The 19,206-nt window shown below is 33.2% G+C and overlaps 2 protein-coding genes across 2 annotated transcripts; both read left to right on the top strand.

The window, feature by feature from the left end:
- The first annotated feature begins 287 nt into the window (after positions 1 to 287).
- Positions 288 to 3,055, top strand: LOC140440856 (probable metabolite transport protein CsbC). The gene is made up of 2 exons (XM_072531216.1): positions 288 to 453; positions 1,606 to 3,055. The coding sequence occupies exons 1-2, from the start codon at positions 339 to 341 to the stop codon at positions 2,952 to 2,954; spliced, it is 1,464 nt and encodes a 487-aa protein (XP_072387317.1). The 5' UTR covers positions 288 to 338; the 3' UTR covers positions 2,955 to 3,055.
- Positions 3,056 to 8,159: 5,104 nt separating this feature from the next.
- On the top strand, positions 8,160 to 14,797 carry LOC140442526 (probable metabolite transport protein CsbC). Its single transcript, XM_072533590.1, has 2 exons — positions 8,160 to 8,306; positions 13,452 to 14,797. The coding sequence occupies exons 1-2, from the start codon at positions 8,192 to 8,194 to the stop codon at positions 14,795 to 14,797; spliced, it is 1,461 nt and encodes a 486-aa protein (XP_072389691.1). The 5' UTR covers positions 8,160 to 8,191.
- The last annotated feature ends 4,409 nt before the right edge of the window (positions 14,798 to 19,206 follow it).

Here is a 19,206-nt window from a genome sequence, read left to right as displayed (position 1 = left end):
GAATGCGTTTGAATGTACATTGCATTTATTTCGCTATTCTGTGACCGTCCAGTAAAAAATTTACAAGTCGCTGATTTACCTTGGATGAAATATTCTATTTTACAGTAATTTGTATAATAAGTATAATTTAAAATTTGCAACTTATAATTAACAACAAGAACAAAGAACAACGAAGTAATATGAATTAGTCTAATTTAAATAAATTCAAAAGCATGCATGTATTATTTAAATGCGTTTTATAAATTAATAAATTTATTTATGAATTTAAAAGTATTGATAATACAAAACTTGCCATAGCAGGTTAATTTGTTTGAAATTTTAAAATCCCTAAAACGAACATGGAAAATAAAGAAGGAAGAAGTATGAATCAGTTAATAGATAAAAAAGCATCCTCACAAAGTTCAATAGAAACCGGAGTTACACCATGGCTAATGTACTTTTGTGCATTTTCAGGTGGGTACATTTAATTTCTTGATTAATTACTGTTAAACATTACAGGATTGCAAATACAAGGGACATTACAAATTATTACAGAAATACAAGTCATATTATGATCTTAATAATTTTAAATTTATTCTATAATTCCATTTATTTACATTAATTCTCAATTTAAAGCTTATTTTAAATTCTGGTTGACATGCTGACAAACTTCCTTGGAATTAATCAATCTTAATCTGGCACCTTTTCCACTTTTCCAATTAGTCCATCTATTTTTCTGTTTAATTAGGTTTTAATTTATATACAATAATCTATCTTTCTTTCTTTCTCCCCTTCCTTTTACCCTATAAGGGTGTAGGATTTGGGCCAACTATTTTAATTTCCAGTCATTCATTTCTTCCATTCTTTTGTATTTACTGCAATTTTTTTCAATTCCCCGAGTGATTTTTGTTTAAGTTTTCCCGCCTCTATAACTTGCTGTATCCATTTTTTTTCTTGATCTGCCTCTTCTTCTTTTAACAATGTTCTTTTTTGCATGGAATTTTCTTCTAATTATGTTTGGTTGCATTCTCATCAGATACCAGTTCATTTGTCTCTTTAATATTTTATTGATTATTGTTACTTGGTTGGTCATCCTTTTAATAGTTTCGTTGCTTAATCTATCCCATTTTGTCTTTCCAACTATTCTTCTTAGATGTCTCATCTTCATTGAGTTTATCTTAATACGAAAAATGCAATTAAATATATATATATTTACTTATATTTAGTATTACCTTGGTAAATTTGCTTACACTCTGATAGTAAATATAAGCTTCAGGTAACATTTATCCCACACCAGTAATGTAATACCATTCACCACACATGTAATCCATGGACCACAAAAATAAAAAAGTTACATAATTAAATTGAAAGGTGTGATTCGTTTATATGTTTATGTAGCAGTTAGTTAATATTTCTTTAGTAGTCTTGCCAAAAAGAAGTCAGTTTTAGAGACATACTCTTGGTCAATGCACTTCAAGCAGGAACTGCTGAAAGTCATGGTCACACTTACTCCGGTGTACCTTACATACTATATTTATCAAAAGATATAATAATTCCATTTATTTACATTGTACATTTTAATATTTCAAATACTTTGAAATTCTTTCTAATTTATTTTTTTTTTAGCTGACTTACCTTTGATAACTCTTGGAAGTTGTTTGGTTTGGGGCTCACCAGTGATTCCGAAACTAAGATCAAATGATACTGAAATTAACCCATTAGGAGAACCCATAACCCCCTTTCAAACTTCCGTAATAGTGTCAGCTTCAGAATTTACCTCGATATTCCTCTTATTAATATTGGCTAAAGTTTCTAATTTATTAGGACGTAGAAAATGTTTAATACTTCATTCACTTTTGTTTGTTATTTTTTTAAGTGCAGTTGCAATGGCAAGAAATATATATGTTTACTATATATTTTTCTTGTTAAATGGTATAAATATATCTGGTGTATACATTAACTCGACTATTTATAATAGTGAAGTTGCAGATGACAAGAATCGAGCCTGGATGGGTTGCGTAGATGGTCTTTGTCTGCCCCTTGGTACTCTGCTGGGATTTATTTTTGGATCCTTTACAAGCATACGAGTTTACACTTTACTCTGTGCTGCACCTGCTTTTATTTATCTCATACTATCCTTTTTTACCGTGGAATCACCAATGTTTTTATTGTATAAACATAAGAATGAGGAAGCTTTAAAAAGTTTAGAAAAATTAAGAAGACATAGAAAAATGGAAGACATTCAATCGGAATTCAATAGACTGAAAGATTTAAGTTTGGAAGTAAACCACCAAAGAAGTAACTGCTGCGATATTTTTAGTACTCGTTCATCCAGAAAAGCTATATTTATTGCGTCATTGCTATTCGTCTCTCAACAAACGAGTGGTATATCTACCATTTTAGCATATGCAGGTACAATATTTACTGAAGCCGGTTCTTCGACATCAGCTAACACAGTTAGCGTTTTAATGGGCGTTATGCAGATATTTGTAAACCTTATGGTGGTTTCTTCAGTAAATATATTAGGTAGAAGAAGACTTATTCTTGTATCTTCACTAGGATGCAGTTTATCAACATTTACTTTAGGAACATATTTTTATTTAAAAAGCTATTCTTCAGTTGAGCAGTTAAACTGGTTGCCAGTTGTATGTGCTTTAACATTTATCAGTTCATATGCTTTAGGGTTAGGACCTATTATACCATCTTACATAAGTGAGCTATTTCCTAATGACACTAGAGCAACGGGTATGGCCATGACTGCCATATTGGATGCAGCTTTAGCTTTTTCTGTTAATTTTGGATTTCCTCTATTGATGGAACGACTTGGAATTTATGGTTGTATGTTCATTTATAGCGGATTTACCCTAGTAGGATTTCTCACATTATTTGTAGTTTTACCGGAAACAACAGGCAAGGGTTTCAATGAAATCCAGTTACTCCTTAAGCAAAAATCAAGAAAATATTATAGTAGATGATTAATTTAGTATTATTTAATAAATATTTAATAAAATTATATTATTTTCTTACAGTTTCTTAAATTAATTTTATTACAGTAAGTAATTTGTACCTCTTAACAATATCCCAATTACCAAAAAAATAACTACTGTGATATTTTTAGTACTCGTTCATCGAGAAAAGCAATATTTATTGCTTCATCAATATGCGTCTTTCAGCAAACCACTGGTGTATCTAACATTTTATCCTACGCAGGTACCATATTTACTGAAGCCGGTACTTCTCTTTCAGGTACATAATTCAGTCAGTATTTTAATGGGTGTTATGCAGATCATTGTTAATATAATAGTAATGTCTTCAGTCAACAAAATAGGTAGAAGGCTACTTATTCTTTCATCTGTACTTGGATGTTCTTTATCGACATTTACTTTAGGAGTATATTTTTATTTAAAAACTATTCTTCAGTTAACTATTTTAACTGGCTGCCAATTGTATGTGCTTTAACATTCATAAGTTCATACGCGCTAGGTTTGGGACCTATTATTCCATCTTATATGGGTGAGTTATCTCGTAGTGAAGTAAGGGCAAAGGGTGTAGCCACTGCTACTGCGTTAGCTATAGCTGTAGCCTTCTTTGTAAATTTTGGATTTCCACTTTTGATTGGATATCTTGGAATTTATGGTTGTATGTTCATATATAGCGGATTTTCCCTTATAGGATTTCTCACATTATTTGCAGTTTTACCCGAAACAACAGGAAAAAGTTTTAATGAGATACAAGTACTTCTAAAGCAGAAATGGCTACAAAATTTTAGACAATTGTAATTTATTTTATACGATATATTTTTTTTTACATTAGTTTGTATTTTTTCTTTACATTTTATAAAGATTATTAGATCGCAAACCTATAATCTTTATTATGAAGAAGCCAATGACCAGAATTGGATCAGTTAGTCTCCAATGTTTAAGGCTTAAACTTCTTAAGCACATAATAAATATTTATTTTGTTCCTGAAAAAGACATACATTTTGCTGATGATCTGATGATCTATCTCCAGTATAAATATAAATATACATGACCCAGAAATGTTTGAAATGGTCCATTCAGTAAGTAAGTAAACATTTACATATGAGCCAGGAAAAACAATCTGAGTTAGTTAGCTACTATGCAGCATTGGCCGTAATTTTAGCATTGGCCATTCATTACAATGAGTAACCAAAAGAAAAAAATGTTCTTCAAGTATGTGAAAAGTACTATAGCATAAGAGATTTACTGTATTTTGAAGCTGAAATTACATACATTGATGATAAGATAAAAAATTACAAGAAAACTTAAGCTTGTCATGATAAAATTGCGTCATAAATTCCATATAGGAATCAGAAAAAGTGTAATAAAACAAGAAGTATCTTTTTTTTTTGCCACGACTTAAATGATATATAACCAATTATAAATGATATACCAATGATGTCTCATGATATTCCTAGACTAAGATTTAGTAAACTTGATACAGCCATTTTGAACTAAGGTTAAAGGGCATATTTAGTAATTAAAGACTATATTTTGTAATTAAAAACATAAAACCTTCAGTTCAATAATGGACTCATTTCAAGATACTTTTAGTAGATTTGAACATCCAGAAATTTTGTAAATGTAAAAATGTTGTCGAAATGTAAATGTTTAAACTATTGCACAATAATTATGACATGCACCTTACATAAAGGTATTATAGAAAGCTTCAGTTTCTTCTTCGGTCTTACTTGTATCTGGTGCATATACTGACAATAAATGTATTTTACTATTACTTGTTTTAAGTGTCATTTTGAGTATTTTGTGGTTGTTGTATTGTACATCATCTATACTTTTTTCAAATTTCACGTGGATGAGTATCACAACTCCTGAGCTTGTATATCCGCCTTTTGCTTTTTACGCTGTATATCAATATGGAATTTGTATATTTTACAGTTCACTTACCTCTTTTTCTTGACTCTGAAATTGCTCAAATATCGATTTTATAGGTATTCAGTTCCATAGTTATTTCTTGTTTTCTGATTGTCCATGATTTAATATACGAATATATTGTCCTTAGCTATCCTTTCTCGTTGTCCGTTTTCTAGCCGTTTTCGTCATCATTTGGATCCGTCTTGTTTCCGAGGTTTGTTGATCTTATGGCTTAACCGAGATTTTTATGGCCTAACCGTAACTGTGAATGATTATAGAAGAGTTACTGCAACTAGTAAAACTCAAATTGATTATATTGCTACAAACATAAATCACCCACAAAAAACAATGGTTGTGGAAGGTTTCATCTCTGATCATTGTGCGCAATTGTTCCAATGTAGCATTAGCACAGACAATGATGCCTATATATTCATCCGTTCATATAGTGAAAGGAACATAAATCGTTTTGTTCAAACCCTTGAGGCAACAAATTAGTCAGAGGTATTTAATACAATTTCTGCTGAGGATAAATCATTAGCTTTTTTAAATACTATTCAAAATTACTTTCGGTCCCATTTTCCACTACTTAAATGTAAACCTAAAAAATGTACACGTTCGAATTGGTTTACGCAGGAACTGTACAATTTAAGGGATCAGCTAAAACTTTTACAAACGATCTGTCAGCAAAATAGTAATCTTAGGCCAGTCCTTCATTTGGCAAAGGCAGAATATTCAATTAAATTAAAAGCAGCTAAAAGTAGTCACTTCATGAGACAGTTAAACGAGTCATCAAATAAAATGAAATGTATTTGGCATTTAGTAAACTTAACAGTCGGGAAACAAAATAACTCAAAAGTACCTAGTGAAGATAACAGTAATTTAGCAGACAAATTTAACCACCATTTTGTTGAAATGGCTCCAAAGTTACTTGCCGCTTTGGATCCTACTAAAATAGGTGGGTTTACATCAGCATCAAAAAACCGTAATAGTTGTTCTACGTTTTTATATCCAACTAACCCACAGGAAATAACTAGTATAGTCGAAAGTTTTAAATCCAAACACAGTTGTGGTTTTGATCAGATTTCCCCTGTTATTTTGAAGTTATTAAAGCAATGCATTCATGCTCTCGCAGATCCACTGACGGATATTTGTAATGCCTGTTTTCAACAAGGAATATTTCCTAGTATGTTTAAAATATCTATTGTAATCCCTTTATTCAAAAGTGGTGATAAAGATGACCTTAACAACTATCGTCCCATAAGTCTCTTATCTGTGTTTTCAAAGATAATTGAAATTCTGGTTTATACTAGAATGAACGCATTCATAAAAAAACATAGTGTCTTGCATAATTTTCAACATGGTTTTATATCTTTTAAGTCTACAACTACAGCTCTTTTAAATTTCGTCAGCTTAGTGTTGGATGCTTTGGACAGACGAGAAAAGGCATGTGGTTTATTTCTCGATTTGTCCAAGGCTTTTGACACTTTGGATCATAATTTGTTGCTAATAAAACTTGAGGGTATTGGTATTCGTGGTGTAGTTTTAAAATGGTTTACTTCCTACCTAGAGAATAGAAGACAAAAAGTAAAGATAACATCTAATGAACTTGTAAACGAATCAAACACATTGGATATCCATTATGGTATCCCTCAGGGTAGTGTATTGGGTCCTCTACTTTTTATAGTATTTATTAATGATATGGCTTTGTTAACTAATTCACTGACTGGGATTAACATCATCAGTTATGCGGATGATACTAACATTCTAGTCACAGGAACGTCTGATCAAAATTTGCAAAATAAAACCACACAGACACTATCCACCATCAACAGTTATTTCTTATCCAACAAATAAGTTTTGAATAAAGAGAAATCAAAGTATATGATTTTCACGTCAAATAATTTATTAAACCATCAAGCCACTATAGAAGCAGCAATAGATAAAACAGACTACACAAAGTTGCTGGGGGTACTTCTAGACAATAATTGTAAATGGTCAAACCACATTTCTAATTAGAAATCCAGATTAAGTAGCGCATGATATGCATTGAGAATTCTTTCACGTCTCTTTCATACATCAGTATTAAAAACAGTATACTTTGCCCATTTTTACTCAATAGCCAAATATGGCATTGAAGTCTGGGGTTGTACCTCTGAATTAGAGCAGATATTCGTACTTCAGGAAAGAGCTATTAGGATAATGTATAAAATGAAATTTAGAGATTCTTGTGGAGGCATCTTTAGACAAAACAATATTCTTACAATTTCTGGTCTGTATATATTTTCGTGTATAATGTATTTACATAGCAAAATTTATGAAGTTAATAAATTTCAATTTAACCATGTTTATTCAACAAGATTCAGAGACAATCACTTTATGCTTCCACAACATCGTTCTGTTTTGTTGGAAAGTAGCACACATTATGCAGCCATAAGTTTCTTTAACAAATTACCAATAGATATACGAATGAATTTACATCAGCCAAACTTTCGGAGGTGCGTACATCAATATATTTGTGAGCTAGAGCTATATTCTAAAAATAACTTTTAAGTATGTTTTATCGTGTTTATTAATTTATATACTTTTAAGATGTATTTCTGTAACTTTGACTTGTCTCATACATGTACTTTGTATAATGTCGCATGTGATCAATAAATTTGACTTGACTTGACTTGACTTGATCAATTCTTTAGTACTGACTATTTTTTAAGATAGGTCAGTTGCTAACCTTGCCTATCAAGCCTCCACTTTTATCCGGGCTTGGGACCCGCTGTGATAGTGAAGTTTCTCGATCCACCCGATAGTCATTCCAGGCATTGTTGCATAAGAAGAATCTGGATGAGTATTTCGCAATATAATATAGTCCACTTATTTCAATCAATGACCCATAGAGTAACTGAGTGTATAGAAAATCAAGGAGGAGCGAAGCATTATTAATTTTTTGACGAAAATGACGTTGCAAGTTTGTTTACAAAAGTTATTAAAATTATAATGTATACTTCCATAAATAAATATTTGAAACAATATTTGTTTTTCTACGTGTTGCATTTTTTTTGGTTATCAGTATATTTTGAATTTTGTGTGTGGGAGTGACCTTTCAGACACAAATAGTGTGTTCAATATAAGAATGACGTATTCTATGGCTTATCTAATTACGATATTTTCTAAACCGGAAAGTTAAAGTAAAATATTTTAGAAATTTTAAAATGAAAATGATAAAGGTATATCTATTATTGAAATAGTTTTAAATACCGATGATAAATAATTATAGTAAGTATTACTGTTTATTGTGTTAGTATATTATTACGGCGAAATCGAAAATGGCTGAAAATAGCGAAAAAATAAGTACGAATCAGTTATTAAATAAACAAGCGTGTTTAAAAAATTCAAAAAAAGGAGTTATACCATGGCTAATGTATTTCTGTGCATTTTCAGGTATGTACATTCAGATAATTCAATATTTTTTTCTTTATTCCTATGTTATACCTCCAATACCTTGAGAATAATAGACTAAGTGGTCCTTACAGCAGCAAGCATCATATGTTTGCTTCACACCCCATTTTCAACACATACGGATCATGTTTCATATTACCATACTAATTGTATTTATATTTTTTTTTTTTCGAAATAACGTGTCTCGACATCTTCGGTAATTGCCACGGTTTGTTCATTGAGCAAAGCTTTACAATAGTACCTACAGAGTTATAATACAGAGTATACAATAGTAAAGAATGAAAATCTTTGGACGTAGCATCAGCCACAATCCGGTGGTATGTAAGTTTCAAGTAAAGTTAAAAAAGCCATATGTAAAGAACAGGCCCGAAACGCTAGATATTAGGAAGCTTTCTAACAATAATATTAAACAACAGATGCAGGAGAATTTAAATACCGAAATATTAAAAATCCTTAAAAATAACAATGAACTGCTGGAAAAGTGGAGTGAAATTAAAGAAGAGATTAGGACTTCAAGCACTAAGTTTTTACTACCTGATGAGAGAAAAAAGAAAGACTGGATGTCTGCAGAAATCCTTGACATGATGGAAGAGAGACGGATATATAAAACTAAAGATACTGCCAAATACCGTGAAACCCACAGACGAATAAGAGCTGAGATAAGAAAAACCAAAGAGAAATAGTTCTCGGAGAGATGCGAAGAAATCGAACAGTGCGAAAAGGTATACGACTATCACAATATGCATAAGAAGATAAAGGAACTCACAACAAAGAAAAGCTACAATATTTTATCGAAAGGGCTGTGCGATGATAATGGAAATCTACAACTAGACCCCGACAAAATAGTTAGAATCTGGGAAACTTATGTGGAACAAATGTTTAATGATGACTGTTCTAGTGGCACTGAGCAATGATGATACTGGCCGTTCTATTCTAAAATCAGAAGTGGAGAATGCTATAATGGGTCTTAAAAATAACAAAAGACCAGGCAAGGATAACGTATACGGGGAAGTATTGAAAATGCTGTGCGAAACAAAGCAAAGTCTTGTGATTAACATCGGATGATAAGTCTAATTAACCACATTTCGAAGGCATACACCAATGTTATTTACAACAGAATAAGCAAAAAATGCGAGGATAACATTGGAGATTCGCAGTTTGTGTTTCGGAATTCTCTTGGGCCAAGAGAAGCACTTTTTAGTCTACAGGTACTCATCCAGCGCTGCAGAGATATGAACAAAGACATGTGCATATGCTTTATAGACAACGCAATAGCATTCCATAACGTAAAGTACGATAAGATAATTGAAGTTCTTCATAAGATCGGAGTCGACTACAGAGACATTCGAACAATAGCGAGTCTTTATTGGGGTCAAACAGCTAAAGTGAAAGTAGGATCTACATTGACCAATAAAATTGAGATCAAAAAAGGGGTACGACAGGGCTGTATCTTGTCTCCTATTCTCTTTAATATATACTCAGAAGAAGTATTTAAGACAGCGCTGGAGGAAAGCACAGAAGGCATAAAGATAAATAAAGAAATAATTAATAACATAAGGTATGCTGACGACACTGTGATTCTAGCAAGTAGCATGGAGGAACTGAGTTGCCTAATGAGTAAGATACAAAAAACAAGTGCACAATACGGACTCAGACTAAATATCACAAAAACCAAATGGATGTTAGTAAGCAAAACCCAACAACCACCACAGCAACTGATATTGGACAATGAAAGAATTGAACACGTGGATTCGTACATCTACTTATGAACAACAGTTAACTCAAATTGGGATCAAGCGAAGGAAATACGTATATATACGAGTAGAAAAGGCAAGAGCATCGTTCACTAGCATGAAGCAAATTTTGACCTCTAAAAGCCTCACCCTACCTCTCAAAATTCGACTTCTGAAATGTTATGTATTAAGGGTTTTGTTATATGGAATGGAGGCGTGGACAATGACCGCAACATTGATGAAAAAAGTAGAGGCCTTCGAAATGTGGGCTTACCGACGTATATTACGTATATCCTGGACTGAGCACGTGACCAAAGAAGAGGTACTACGCCGGATAGGTAAAGAGAGAGAGGTAGGAATAAGTATAAAGAAAAGAAAGTTGGAATACTTGGGTCACGTTATGAGACATATTAAATATAGAGTACTACAGCTAATCGTTCAAGGGAAAATAGACAGCAGAAGGGGTCCAGGGAGGAGAAGACACTCGTGGCTCCAAAACTTGCGGCAATGGTTTGAATTGTCATCTGCTGAACTATTTAGATCTGCCGTAAACAAAATCAGAATAGCCATGTTGATTGCCAATGAAGCAGAAGAAGAATGAAAATATTATGTAAGTTATATTTTGTTAAATAATTGTGTAGTCTTTAAGAAGTCTATTAGGCTCTTGAGTCGACTTGAATAGTTCAGTAGTTCTTTTAAACGGTGGGTTATATTTTTGGCAATGCGAGTGACCTGGTAGTGTAGACAATCTGCAAGAATGTGCTTGAAGGCGATAGGAACATCCTTGCAGTTAGAGCATAACTGTTGGCTGTAGAGGACATAAGATGACCGTGTGTCATACCTGTGTATCCTATCCTCAATCTTCTTATTGCTATCTTCTCTTTTCTGTTCAGAGATTCTAGGGATAAATAGCTGTTAACATTAGTTAGTGTTTCTCTGAGCTTTATCTCTTTGGTAATCCAAAGTTTTTGCCTCTTGCTTTGGATATTCCCTTTGAATTTTGATTTTATATTTTATTGATTGATTCCTTTTATTTTTTGATAAATCATTTCAACGCTTTTGATATCGTACATCTCCCAGTCTTGTCCCAGTTTTTGTACAGAGCCAAACTCCTCGTAAATAGAAGCATACTCTTCGTTCAAGATGATGGTATCAGTTTTTTTTAAGCGCTTCTCCACATGACCAAAAGCTCGATCAGCTAAAAGAAAACTCTGGCCAAGAGTCGAAAAGGTTACATGAATTTTCTGTACATTCTCTGAAGCCTCATTTTTAAGCCAATGGCACAAAACATGAACAATATGAGCATTTTTATTTTGGCCAGCGCAACCATCACAAAACAACGATACTACAGAAAAAGACGAAAGATCTTGGCGTCTTAAGTGATTGATGAGTGCAGATCTGATTTCATTTGCTCCTCTGCTTCCCTGCGTTTTATTCCACGTATAAAATGTTGGTATCTTTGAGTCAATAGGCACACAGCAAAATGTATCCATTGCAATGCAATGCAATGCAATTACACTTAACTCTGCTGACAGGCAAACTCTCTTACTTTTTCCTCTTCCATAATTTTTAGAACTAACGAATATTATATTTTGTTTCACGAATAAACATCTAATTCTAGAGGATGCTTTTAAAACCAAACAAAAATAGTAGAGGGATAGTTCTGGAGGCTGGAGGATTTATGCAGTTTTGTAAAACAACAACTAATTTTATTGTTTAGCTAAAGAAGGAGATGTTAAGTTTTGTGTAAAACAAGATTGAACGTGGGGTAAAGGTTTTTCAGTGGATTAATTAAGTTTTGTGGAAGAAACGTGATTGTTAGGCTCATTTTAAGTGGGAAATATTAACTTTTAACACATGAGACTTATACATAAGATCTAAGGCAGACCAAACTCTCGAAAATAAATAAAAAATGTATTCTAGCCAGAAATGGATTTATACTTCTTCTTCTTTTTCTTCTAATGGCGCTACAACCATTTATGAGTCTTGGCCTGCTTAACAATGTTCTTCTATTCCGCCCTGTCGGATACTTTCCTTCGCCACTGCCTGATGTTCATGGTTTTAAGATCCCTCTCTACGTCGTCTATCCATCTTTTACGGGGCCTTCCTCTTGTTCTGTTTCCTTGGGGCTTCCATCTCTGGACTACTTTTACAGCTCAATTATCTGGCATTCTTTCTAGGTGACCAAGCCAGTTTAGCCTTTGTGACTTTACAAATCTGACAATATCTGCGCTCTGCATTAGTTCATCCAGCTCGTGGTTCATTTTAATTCTCCACGAACTATCGCTGCATTGGGTTGGTCCAAATATCTTCCTTAGTATTTTGCGCTCAAATATTCTCAGTTGATTTTCATCAGTGGTTGAGAGGGTCTACGTTTCACATCCATATGTGACCACTGGTCTAATTACTGTTTTGTAGATTCTCAGCTTAGACTCACGATTCAGTAACTTACTTTTCATTAAGTCTTTGTATGCATAAAAGCACTTATTACCGCTAAGAATCCGTGCTTGTATTTCTTGACTGATGTTGTTATTTATTATTGAGCCTAGGTAGGGAAAAGTGGAGGCATATTTGTAGGTATGGTTGTCTACCTTCAGATTCTCATGTTCATTCGATTTTGTGCACTCCATATATTTTGTTTTGCTTTCATTTATATATAGACCAAACGTAGCAGCTTCTCGTTTCAGTTCTATAACTTTTTCGCTTAATACCCTTTTGTTGCGGCTTATTATGGCAACATCATCCGCATATGCGCATATTTGCATAGATCTTGTATTAATACAGCCGTTTATATCCAGTTTTCTAACAACAGCTTCTAAAGTTAGATTAAAAAGTGTTGTTGATAAGGCATCCCCTTGTCTAACTCCATTTTCAATATCAAAGGCCTGCGTCATATCTCCATCTATTCTCACCATAGCTTTGGAACCCTCCAGAGTCATTCGTATAAGTTTAACCAACTTATTGGGTATCCCTAACATAGATAGTTGCTTTAACATCTTTTGTCGATCTACTCCATCAAATGCCTGTTTAAAATCGATATACAAGTTGTAAATAGGTATGTTATATTCAACACATTTTTCATGTATACCTCTTAACATATGTATTTGGTCTAAAGTATACCTCTTTGGTCTGAAGCCACATTGGTATTCACCAATAATCTCCTCCGAAAACGATTCCTCCGAATGGATTTATACAGTTTTGTAAAAAAGCTCTTCATACGAATAATTGCTGATTTGTAAGTTCATGGGAGGACTTCGAAAGTTGTAGAAAATTTTTTTTGAAAATTCAGAAGAAACCTGGAGGAAAACTTATGAAGTCAACGAGAGAATGATTATTTTAAATTTTAATGATACGAATAATGCAACATAATTTCTGATTAATGATTTTGTTTCAGCTGACTTACCTTTGATAACTCTTGGAAGCTGTTTTGTTTGGGGATCACCGGCAATTCCGAAACTAAGATCAAATGACACCGAAATCAACCCGTTAGGAGAACCCATCACTCCATTTCAAACTTCTATAGTGGTTTCAGCTTCAGAATTTACAATGATATTTCTATTATCGGTAATGGCCAAAGTGTCTAATTTCTTAGGACGTAGAAAATGTTTAATATTAAATTCACTTTTGTTTGTTATTTTTTTAAGTGCAGTTGCAGTGGCTAAAAATATATATCTTTACTATATATTTTTCTTGCTAAATGGAATTAATCTCGCCGGTGTATTTATTAACTCGACAATTTATAATAGTGAGGTTGCAGATGATAAAAGTCGAGCGTGGATGGGTTGCATAGATGGTCTATGTCTGCCACTTGGCACATTGTTGGCTTTTATTTTTGGAACGTTTACAAGTATACGAGTATATACGTTACTGTGTGCCACTCCGGCTCTTATTTATCTTTTATTATCATTTTATACCGTTGAATCTCCAATGTACTTATTATATAAAAATAAGAATGAAGAAGCACTAAAAGTTTTAATAGATTTAAGAAAACATAAAAACATGGACGAAATTCAGTCTGAGTTTAACAGGATGAAAGATTTAAGTATAGAAGTTAATCACCAAAGAAATAACTACTGTGATATTTTTAGTACTCGATCATCGAGAAAAGCATTACTTATTGCTTCATCACTATGCTTCTTTCAGCAAACTACTGGTGTATCTAACATTTTAGCCTACGCCGGTACCATATTTACTGAAGCCGGTGCTTCGCTTTCCGGTAACACAGTCAGTATTTTAATGGGTTTTATGCAGATCATTGTCAATATAATAGTAGTTTCTTCAGTCAACAAAATAGGGAGAAGGCGACTTATTCTTGCATCTGTACTTGGATGTTCTTTATCTACATTTACTTTAGGAGTATACTTTTATTTAAAAAGCTATTCTTCAGTTGACCATTTTAATTGGCTGCCAGTTGTATGTGCTTTAACGTTCATGAGTTCATACGCGCTAGGCTTGGGACCTATTATTCCATCTTATATGGGTGAGTTATTTGGGAGTGAAACTAGGGCAATGGGTGTAGCCATTGCTACCGCAATAGATACAACTATAGCCTTCTCCGTTAATTTTGGATTTCCACTGTTGATGACACAGCTTGGAATTTTTGGTTGTATGTTCATATATAGCGGATTTTCCCTGATAGGATTTCTCACATTATTTGTAGTTTTACCCGAAACAACGGGAAAAAGTTTTAATGAAATACAAGTACTTTTAAAGAGGAAATCGATACAAAATTTTAGATAACAATTGTAATTTATTTTGTAATATATAATTTTTCATAAATTAGTTTATGTTTTATCTTTACACTTCCTTTCTTTGAACCTAGAATGGAAAACACTTGAATTCTCTTATAAATATCAACATGTCACATGTTGTGACCACAAAAAGCGATCGTAGTCATAACAGCATACAATATACCCTATCTAACAATTGGGTTACCAAGTATTAGCATTACAAACTAAAAAAACTGCCCAATCTACTAAAATTTTTTAATAATACAAGAAAAAATAAAAAGGAAGCAATGTAAAATTACATGGTTTTGCTCAAATACAAATTATACTAAATTAGAAAAAAGCAATTTAACCTTGCAGTAGAACAAGAACACTAGTGTCATCGAATGCTAGTCTGTTAACTAGTGCGCATTTCGATGCGCATCGCCCCGCCTCCAATTTTCCCATTGGCTCTTGACCTGGAAATCCCTATTTATCGCTCGAACAGCGCATATAAATATTGGCGATTTTCAGGTCATCCAGGTCAGTCCCTCACGGCCTCTCCGAGAGCTTAGTGCTCTCGGGGCTCTGCTCCTGTTCTATTTTCCATACTCTGTGGCTGAGAGTTATTTTCAACTTTAACTTGGTGTTTTTATTTCGACAATCCTTTGTCATGTAAGAAAATATCTTGTCTTTCTCAAGACAAGCCATCGGAAGACCACAACCTAATGGACCATTTTCGACGAGGAAAATCGGGGAAAATGTTGTATAAGAAATATCTTGCCTTTTTCAAGGCAAAACACCGAAGATATAAATATTTACCATATTATTATATTAAGTCCATAACCAGTAAATGGACTTAAGTAGAGGAGCTCTCGACAGTATATTCGAAGCCCTCTACAGAGCAACCGGGGATATCAGAAGGTGTATAGACCCGTATTTGTTCCCCCGAGGTGACACTAGAATCGTATGATGAGTATCTCGAAATCAGAAATAGGGTCACACTAGTGATAAAGTGCAAAATAGTTCCGACAAAGTATAATACTCCACTTTCACCCCCGACTTCACCCTAAAACCTCTCTTTGTATAAGGAGAAAACTGAAAAAATCTATTTATTAAAAATCTGTACGTCGTCGTACAAAAAAATTTGCCTCCAGTAAGTTGTCATTCCATCGTTTTCCTGCTCTTCCTACTGATCGTCTTCCTATTGGGCAACCGTCTCTTGCCGTCTTTGCTACTCTTTTTGTTGTCATTCGGCTTATATGATCGTTCCATTCTACTCTTCTATTTCTAACCCAGTTTTTAATGTTCCCCACATTGCATCTACGTCGTATATCTGCATCTCTTCTGTTTCTAACATCCTTTTTGTCCTTTTTATGTCAGGTCTTGTTTCTGCCGCGTATTTCATTACTCGTCTAATGACTGTTTTGTGTAATTTCTGCCTTTCGTTTTTTTTCGTTATTTTTATTTCTCCATATTGTTTCATTTAGGCAGCCTGCAGCTCGGTTTGCTCTATTCACTTAATCTCCCACTTCAGTTTCGAGCTTTCCGTAGCTAGATAATGTGATGCATAGACTTAGGCAAATATGCCAATTGCATATCTTGCATATAATGCATAAAAAATAAAATGCAAAAATGTTAAATTTTGCATATTTTTATAAAAGTGAGCATAAAATGCATATAATTTGTAAATTTGGTGTTAACTATATATTTTTATATTCAAGATTACAGATAGCATGAAAAGCCAATATTTAATTTTGTTTTATAATCACTTGGTATTCAAATTCTTGGTATAGTAAGTAATAAATGACAGCAGCTTATAGTTTTTTCTCGTTTTGTCCTGCAATTAAGGGTTTGTGTTTGCCAGTTTATGTCTCTAGGTAAAAATTTTTATTTTGACGGTCAGTTTCACTTGGTTTCACTTGTTGTAAAATTGGAGGCGTAAACAACGTGTATTTCTAATTGTAAATAATTATTGAGCTTTGAAAATGCTGAAAATAAGCAATGTTTCAACTTGGATAAAACCTGACAAATAGCTATCTATGGATATGGATAGAGTTTATTGCTCATGTTGTAGCAAAACCGTTAGTAAATACGTATTATTTTTTATTTTATTTCTTCTGGTGTTATTCCTATGAAGCAGTAAAAACGCTGTACTACCAAGAAACAACAAGAATTAAAACAGGAAATCTGATAACACCGGGATTCAAAGTGACTAAAGGACTAAGACAAGGATGCTGTATATCCCCAACATTATTCAAAATATACCTCGAAGCAGAAAAAATGTACGAATATGGGCATACCGCTAATAGACTTAACTTTGTACACTCTGTGCTTTGCGGATGACCAGGTCATCATCGCACAGGACTCTGAAGACCTTAGTTACATGATGCGAAAACTATAAGAAGAGTTTGCAGAGTAGGGCTTGAAAGTGAATATGGAAAAAACTACATGGTTATCGGAGGAGATCAACATAACCTTCAATCAAAAAAATCAAGAGATCAAACTATGTGATGACTACAAATACCTAGGAGTAAAGATTACTCAGGATGGAAAATTAGATGCAGAAATTAAGGAACGAAATACACAGGGAAGGAAAGGCATAGCCTTACTGAACAGCGTACTGTGGGATAAAAACATCTCTAAAGAAAATAAAAGAAAAATATACAACACCATAATAAAAAGTATCACAACATATGGATGCGAAGTGTGGCCCCTAAAAGACAGAACAGAGAAAATGCTTAGAGCAACAGAAATGGACTTCTGGCGTCGCTCGGCGGGAATCCCCAGACGCGACAGAATAACAAACGAGAGAGTCCGAGAAATCATGCGGGTTACACATAATATTGTTGATGACATGAAAACGACACAACTCAGATGGTACGGACATGTAAGGAGAATGCTGGGGAATAGAATACCAAGACAAATTCTTGAATGGCAACCAAGAGGCAGGCGAAGACCAGGAAGGCCTAGAAGAAGTTGGAGAGAAGGAGTTGATAAAGAGGTCAGAGAAAGAGAACTGGAGGACGATCTATGGAACGATAGAATGAGATGGAGATTGTATAATATATGTATATATATTTCTTTTTATATAATTTCTTTATATTAATTCCAAGGATCATTATATGAATAACCACTTAAATCTGGCCAACATAGTTCACTAAAATACTAATCTATTTTAATATATTCTACTTTGATAAATGTTGTGACTATTTTGTCATTGATAGCACAAGTAATGTGCAATTTAGCTTGTGTCTGAAAGATTGCGTGGTTCAAAATACCTATTGGTGAAATTTCGCCACTTATTTAAGAAACTGATAGTTTAAAGTTTCTACCAACTCAGCAGTTTTGTTATTGATTAAGTGCTAAGATAAGTTACTGAGCATACCATATAAAAGCCTAAGAAATTAAAGTGTCTATATTCGGTATAAAATAACGCCCGTGACATCACTAAAACCTTATGAATAAATAGTTAACATACAAATATATACTGTTTACTGATTATGTTATAACTATTTAACAAATTTCAAGCATACTGTTGTTGCAAATGTATAGGTAAAAAGACGAATAGCTTATGAATATGAATTTTAGAACACGTGCACAATGTTAGCTATAATACAATAATTATATATGTTTACTTCAAATAAATTCTACAAAGGCGTTCATTTGTATTCACCAAATAAATAACTTCTAAAAGTAATGATAAGCAATCTAGAAAGGGATTTATGCGTACAAAAAACACTTGGAGAACATAATACACAAATTGTTTGTAAAGTTTATACAACAAAGGAATACCTCTACATGAATTTGGATTTAAGAATAAACTACTAAACACTCAAACCAACGTTATAAATTATCCATTTAATACTTTAATCATTATATGGATAATTTAGAGTGAATGAGTTTTGTACATCTATATTCCTAGATGTTAGCCGTAAGGTTTAACAAATTTGTTTGCTCTTTATTAGAGTTATTGGTGAATTATACAGTAATTTTAGTACTTAATTTGCAATACTACACAGTATTGTATTTTAATACTAAATTTCAAGCTTATTACCACTTATACACTTAAATAAAATTAACAGCACAACTCTTTGTGAACTCCAACCGTTCCAACCTGGACTTTCTAACTAGAAGAGTAGCATTGATTATTAGAAGAATCTGAATTAACCACATAAAAGTTACCCATGGTTTCTTGATTTCATCTGGAACTCATTCAACTTGCCACCATTAGAATGTTTACCTTACTGTAAACACATCCTCACGGACTGCAAACAATTCACCAACCGGGGCACTGGACTTGAAACATACTCTTAGAAGAAATGCTTAACAACACTACAGAGATCACAAAAACTATCTTCTTCTTGATGTGCCTATGATGTGGATTATAAATTAACAGATGTTAACAAATATTTTTCCTTTAAGAACGAATTTTCTCTACCT

Source organism: Diabrotica undecimpunctata, chromosome 5, assembly GCF_040954645.1.
Source record: "Diabrotica undecimpunctata isolate CICGRU chromosome 5, icDiaUnde3, whole genome shotgun sequence".
Lineage (NCBI taxonomy): Eukaryota > Metazoa > Arthropoda > Insecta > Coleoptera > Chrysomelidae > Diabrotica > Diabrotica undecimpunctata.
This window is presented reverse-complemented; position numbering and strand designations above follow the sequence as displayed.